This window comes from Octopus sinensis, linkage group LG27, assembly GCF_006345805.1.
Source record: "Octopus sinensis linkage group LG27, ASM634580v1, whole genome shotgun sequence".
Lineage (NCBI taxonomy): Eukaryota > Metazoa > Mollusca > Cephalopoda > Octopoda > Octopodidae > Octopus > Octopus sinensis.
In genome coordinates this window covers 20,155,700-20,162,795 of record NC_043023.1, presented here as the reverse complement: position 1 = coordinate 20,162,795, position 7,096 = coordinate 20,155,700, and the positions used below count along the sequence as shown (strand labels likewise).

The window sequence follows — 7,096 nt, the reverse complement described above, 5'->3', positions numbered from 1 at the left end:
GCCAAAAGCATCGTGAGAAAGGCAACACAGTGTGCACGACACATACCAAAGTGACTCCCACCTGCGCCACCAAACGAGATGTATCTGTTAGAAACAGGCTTCAAAAAAAAAAAAAAAAATGTCCAAAGAAATTAGGGCACATATTGCCACAGGAATATTCCTCATACGACAATGCAACGAATAATAAAATTTGCTAATTTGTTTTGCTTTGGTATTAAATATAAAGGGTTGTTTTTGAAATGTGCAATATGTATTAGAGTTTTAATCTTGGTGCATGACCTTTGGCCCAGCTTGTATATATTTTTATAGAGATACACACACACACACAATTTTGAAGATGCCCCTCTCCAGCCCCATATTCTTCCAGGACAACTTTACTAAACCTAACTGAAAGAAAATATATTACACCAAGCCAATAGGGAAAGAAAGGGACCATAGCAGCACTGCCCCCAACACAACAGGAATTTGGCAGATTGCGTGTATGTGCACGAGTGTGTCTATATATGGTAAGGTGAAGCAGCAAGAGGTCAGAGGTTGTGGTCGGAGGAGGAGGAAGAGAAATAAGGAAGAAATGAAAACAGGAGGCAAGAATGTTGGAAGGGAGAAAATAATAATTATTGTAATTTTCATTATCATCAGTACAAATATAAGCAGGCAGCTAACTCCCCTTCTTTCTTCTCTGTGTATATGCGTGGGTATATGGACATTATATATATATATATATATATATAATGTTGTACACACACACACACACACACATTTATGTAATGTATAATGTTATATATATACCAACATCTATGTGGAAAAGCTGCAAAGACAAAAAAAAAAAAAAGATTAGACATAAAAACCACAAATCACGAAAGACAAAAAAAAATTAACAGAAAAAATGGCAGTGCCCCAGCATGGCCACAGCTCATGAGCTGAAACTAGAATCAATCAATCAATCAAATTTTATCCTCATTTACCATCCATTTTGTCTGCCGGCATCGGTTGGACAGGCTGAAAGGAACTGGCAAGGCCAGAAGCCACACCACGTCTGTTTTGGAACAGTTTCTATGGCTGGATGCCCTTCCTGAAACCAACCACTTTATGGATACAAGAAAATGATCCAGAATTACAAACTGATACGTGTAATTCTATATTAAAATTTTATTGTGTACCCAACTGAATATCATTTTCAGTGGTGATGTTCAACCCTTTCGCTACTGTATTTATTTTGAGAAGCTCTGTGTGAAATAACATCGTTATCATCATCAATGTTCGACCGTGGTCGAGACAATGGAATTTACTATGTTACGCCAGACTTCACGGTCCATCATAGCATTACGGAGGTCCTGTTGCTGGATGCCTGTATCCCTGGAGATTACATCAGGGTAGGAGAGTGTGCGCCCTCTGGTATTGCGAGTAGATGGCTTCCAGAGGAGAAGAATAGAAATTGCTTCGTTTTCAGCTCTACAACAATGTCCAGCAAACTGGACTCTCCTACCTTTCACAAGAGATGACACAGGTGGTAATTTCCCATATATTTGCATTTTGGTTGGATGGCACTTCCACGAGAGATTTTGAGCTCTCATAAGGAGGCGAGTGTAGGTTCCATCCAATCGCCTCTCAAGCTTCTTTGATAACGTCCAGGTTTCTGAGCCATATAGTAGAATTGGTTCGACTGTGGCTTTGAATATTTCAAGTTTGAAGTCTCTACTTAGATTTGATGACCAGATCTTATGCATGTTATTACAGGCTGACCAGGCCATACCCTTTCTAGTTAGAAAGTCTTTTCCAGATGATGATATGTATGACCCAAGATATTTATAATCAGAAACCATATTTAAAGGCCAGTGTTAGGAACATAAAGTGACTAAGGTCTGGTGAAAGATTTTAATTCAGAACATTTGTAATTGGAGCCTGGGCCAGGTTCAGCCGGGTTTGGTAACGAAAGGGTTAAACAAGATTCAATCTTATAACAATTCTGCTTGTTCCTCTGTTACTGAGCCCATTCTTAATGCTTTCATGTGATTAGCTGAAGTAGAAATGTACAAGTCTTTTTAACTAAGTTTTAATCCTTAGTTATTTAGCCTGTCTGTAATGCCTTCATATGATTGGCTGAAGGGAAAGATGAGGGGAAGAGTGCTGTGTATTAAGTCTATAAAATTGTGAATAAAGCATCATCATCATCAAATTCCGCTTTCCATGCTGGCATGGGTTGGACGGTTTGACTGAGGGCTGGCAAGCCAAGAGGCTGCACCAGGCTCCAATTTGATTTGGCGTGGTTTCTACAGCTGGATGCCCTCTATAACACCAACCACTCTGCAAGTATAGCGGCTGCTTTTTACATGCCAGTCAAGCAGCATTAAGTAATCATCATATTCCAGTTTCCTTCGCTTTTCAATGATTAGCAGATGACGGACTATCTTTTGATACAGGCATAACACAAGCCACGCTTTCGGGTTTTTAGAAGTTTGCAGAAATAACCCAAAAGGTTTACCATTAATTCCATGAAGTATTCATGGGTCCCACTAGTTTTATATTATTTTATTGAATTTACCTGTAATTAGATTTGCTTTGAGACAAAAATCATGCAACAGATTTAAGGGTTCCAAAAATCACAATGGATCAATGAATAAAGAGTGTAAATTTATGATTATGCTGGAATTCAATTGAAACGCACAAGAGGTTTATTTTGATTAGAAATACATCTCTTAATTAACTAAGAGCATAACTAAATTTTGTAGCATTTACCTATAATTGGTTTTGCTTGGAGACCAAATTTATGCAATAGATTCAGATAAGAAACTTACTAAATCACATAAACGATGAAAATATTCATATGGTTTCATAAATTTAGGCATCAAAAACCTTTCTGAAGATAAAGAAGAATAATTTATCCAGCAATATTTGGCATCAAAGCCATTTTTTTCCATTTATTTATACATGGACACAAAGACCTGTTGAGGCAAGCGAAGTCGATATAGAACCTCATCCGACGACAGGCACCCATGCCAACCCCCTTTGCTTGCGAAGACATGTTGGGGCAAGTGAAATTGAAATCGAATTGAACCAGCCAGGACCCCTGGACTGGTGGTACGTAAAAAGCACTATCCGACTCGTGGCCGATGCCAGTGCCGCCTCGACTGGCTTCCGTGCCGGTGGCACGTAAAATGCACCAATCCGACCGTGGCCGTTGCCAGCCTCGCCTGGCATCTGTGCAGGTGGTACGTAAAAAGCACTCACTACACTCACGGAGTGGTTGGCGTTAGGAAGGGCATCCAGCTGTAGAAACACTGCCAGATCAGACTGGAGCCTGGTGCAGCCTTCTGGCTTTCCAGATCCCCGGTCGAACCATCCAACCCATGCTAGCATGGAGAACGGACATTAAACGATGATGATGATGATTGTGAATGTAACAAGAAAATTCAAATTTTTATTTCATTTCGGGCATAATTGGATTAATATGTTGAGGGCTCACAAAAAGACGCATCCAGTACACACTGTAATGTAGTTGGCATTAGGTGGCATATGCAGCCATAGAAACTGGTGTGACTCCTGGCCTTAGCAGCTCCTCTTAAACTGTGGTACCCTAACCCCACGTCAGTGAGGAAATTGCACACTAAAAGATGATGTTGATATATAGAAGAAAACAAACCTTAGAGCAGTTTATGAAACTAGGGTATGATTTGGGTAGAAACAGAGCAAAACTTTACAAGAAAGAATAAAACCAGAAGAAGTTGAAGGTGAGAGTACTTACATTTAAGACTGACTTCTAATAAAGTTTTAATTCCTGAAAATATACAAGAAAAAAAAATGTGTTTGTAGAGTGGAATAAAGGACTTGTTTCACACAACAAAAGAAACGGCAGCTTTTATAAGGGACAGAGAAACTTTGATTTAGTCATTCAACCATTCAGCAACACCTGAGTGCCATAGGAAGAGTCAGCAAACTGGGTCAATGGCTTCGTCACAAACTTTCCGAGTCTAATCATGCGCAGAGAGATTGAATGTGTGCTCTTCTTTGCTGTCAATGTGACTGGTGACGAGAAAGGTAGGGGGGGTTCTCTACAAAAATGTCTGTGGACCAAAGAAGAGTGGGGTAGGGAAAGGAGGAACACCAGCAGCCATGGGTTAAGGAAAGTCTTTGCCCACATAAGGGGTTGAGACATGAAAGGTTTAGTCCACTTTGAACATTTAAATCCAAACCAAACAAAGATCTACTGCGAACAGCTTGAGCAGCTTAAATCAGCCTTAGAGGGAAAAAACCCACTATTTCTGGTCTCAAAACGAAAGGTCTTCTTCTATCAGGATAATGCTCAACCACATACAGCAAGGATCACATTCCAAAGGTTGGAGCAGTTTGAATGGGAGACGATGTCCCATACATCAAATTCGCCAGACATTGCCCCATCTGATTATCATTTATTCTTCAAAATCATTCAGATGGAAAAAAAGTGAATTCTGTAGATGAGGGCAAAACAATACTGGAGAAGTATTTTTCATCAGAGACAAAGGAATTTTGGAAGAGGGGCCTTGCAAGTCTACCACATAGATGGAAGAGCATTGTAGAAAATGAAGGAGAATATATTTCAGACTAAAAAAGAACTTTATTTTAATTCTGAAAAATAAAAATATAAAAGAAACGCATTATTTATGGGATGGCTATTTCCTTCAAACTTTGCTTTTGTGACAATATTTATTCAAACCCCAAAGAATCCCTCTCAACACATGGCTATGATGCTCCCCCACTACTCCTGCTTGTGATCAGAGGGATACATATTGCCAGCCACTAAGGGACATCCCCAAGTAGTTATGGTCAAGCAACTGGCAAGGAGATCTGTGGTATTGAGCAGAATATTTGCTACAAAGATACTTCTGCATCAGTGATTCAGCAGAGTCTGGCAAGAAAATGTGATGGGAAATAAGTGAGTTCCATAACATTTACGTCCAAGTCGGAGTGGCTGTGTGGTAAGTAGCTTGTTTACCAACCACATGGTTCCAGGTTCAGTCCCACTGCGTGGCACCTTGGGTAAGTGTTTTTCTACTATAGCCTTGGGCCAACCAAAGCCTTGTGAGTGGATTTGGTAGACGGAAGCTGAAAGAAGCCCGTCGTATATGTGTATATATATATATATATATATATATATATATATATATATATATATATATATGTGTGTGTGTGTTTGTGTGTGTGTGTTTGTCCCCCCAACATCACTTGACAACCGATGCTGGTGTGTTTATGTCCCCGTTACTTAGCGGTTCGGCAAAAGAGACCGATAGAATAAGTACTGGGCTTACAAAAAGAATAAGTCCTGGGGGGTCGAGTTGCTCGATTAAAAAGGCTGTGCTCCAGCATGGCCGCAGTCAAATGACTGAAACAAGTAAAAGAGTAAAGAATAAAGTCACAAAAGCTTCAAGAAGGAAATCGAAGCCATTTTCTTTGAATTCTTGAGGCAAATAGGAAACAACATACCGACCAGAAGAAGAAGAAGAAGAAGAAGGAAAATGTTGTCATCAATTGTTTGATCTTACCTGCTGTGGCTTCTGCTGGCCCTCCGGGGGGAGCGGCTATGACTCCGACTGCGACTCCAGCTGCGGGAGTAACTCCTTCCGGACCGCGAACGAGAGCGGGATCTGAAGGGACAGCAAACAGACACTAATCAATGCTTACCCAACGACACCTGCAGGACACAAGCTGACCCCCTAAACACTGGGCATGGCACCTAAAACAATGACTGGAAATGGGCAGTGGCCATTGAATAAGGACCCAGGCTGGGAGAAAGGCAACAAAAGAAAGAGGTCTGCATACCCTAAATTACTCGTGAAGGGGGTAGGGGGATTTTTTTTTTTTTTAAACTCCCTAAAAACTTAACTTTTAAGTTTCAACACCAAAATATTAGATTTCAAGAGGGATTAGCTTCACACTCTAAATCCCTCAGACAAGCGTATATATATATTTATATGGATTTGTGTGTGTATATACAAACACACACACACCATATAAGGAATACATATGTATAATATATAAACACACACAAAGAACAGGCATGGCTGTGGGGTAAGATGTTTGCTTTGCAACCACATGATTCTGGGTTCAGTCCCACTGCATGGCACTTTGTGCAAGTGTCTTGTATTATAACCTTGGGCTGACCAAAGCCTCGTGAGTGGATCTGGTAGATGGAAACTGAAAGAAGCCCGTCGTATGTGTGTGTGTATAAAGTATATGTGACTGCCTGAACTTGCACCAGTGATGATGGTGTCTACAGCCTTGTAACTTAGCAGTTCAGCAAAGCAGAATGACAGAATAAGTACCAGTCTAATAGAAGAACTGGTGTCGATTCATTCAACTAAAATTTCTTCAAGGAGGTGCCCCAGCATGGCCATAAAAGATACAAACACCCATCTACAAGATGGGTCTTCAGTCAGTTTCAACAATACACCTCAAGATAAACAAGGGTGTATTCCACTGACATGTACCCTTAGCTTAAAACATGACACTATGCTACAAGGGGGAGGCTCTTCTAACCAGGAAATACAGACCACTGTGTAGCTATAACAAGATATCTGGACAGAGTATTTAGACATCTATAACCCTTAATCCTCAGTGAGAGTTTGACTGGAAAATCACAAGTCCTTCATCAAGGTGTACACAGAAAGCATTTTTCTTCAAGGAGCTGAAACCGGGACTAAAAACAAAGTCGTCTTGAGGCCTTCTCATGAGGGATCAAACAAGACCAAAAGGAGTTTTACGGACATATCAAACCCATCTCTTCAAAGCAAGGCAGCCTTTGTTGACTACAGTTATTGGACCATATCAGATGTTTTATTTTGGAGACTTCCCACAGCTATCCACTACATAAACACGTTAACCACCACAAATACCTCCGGTGGCTCATCGCAAGCACATGTGGTACATTTTCATAATATGAGAGATAAATATTAAAGTCTAATTATGAAGCAAAGGTGTGGTTCCAGGTTCAGTCCCACTGCATGGCACTTTGAGCAACTGTCTTCTACTATAGCCTTGGGCTGACCAAAGCCTTGTGAATGAATTTGGTAGAAGGAAACTGAAAGAAGCCCATCGTGTGTGATGGTGGCTGTGTATTTGTCTT

General features: G+C 40.5%; 1 protein-coding gene across 2 annotated transcripts in view; it reads right to left on the bottom strand.

The window, feature by feature from the left end:
• Window positions 1–202: 202 nt before the first annotated feature.
• The window catches only part of LOC115225433 (serine/arginine-rich splicing factor 7), a 40,177-nt gene continuing 33,283 nt past the window's right edge, over window positions 203–7,096 (bottom strand). The window contains exons 4-6 of one of the 2 annotated variants that reach the window (XM_029796395.2): window positions 5,517–5,618; window positions 3,743–3,775; window positions 203–808 (exon numbers count right to left, since the gene is read on the bottom strand). In XM_029796395.2, the coding sequence (XP_029652255.1) occupies window positions 3,769–3,775; window positions 5,517–5,618 (109 nt within the window). In that variant the 3' untranslated portion in view covers window positions 203–808; window positions 3,743–3,768. Of the gene's footprint in view, window positions 809–3,742; window positions 3,776–5,516; window positions 5,619–7,096 lie in introns of those variants that run through there. The other variant, XR_003882934.2, reaches the window with a different exon arrangement.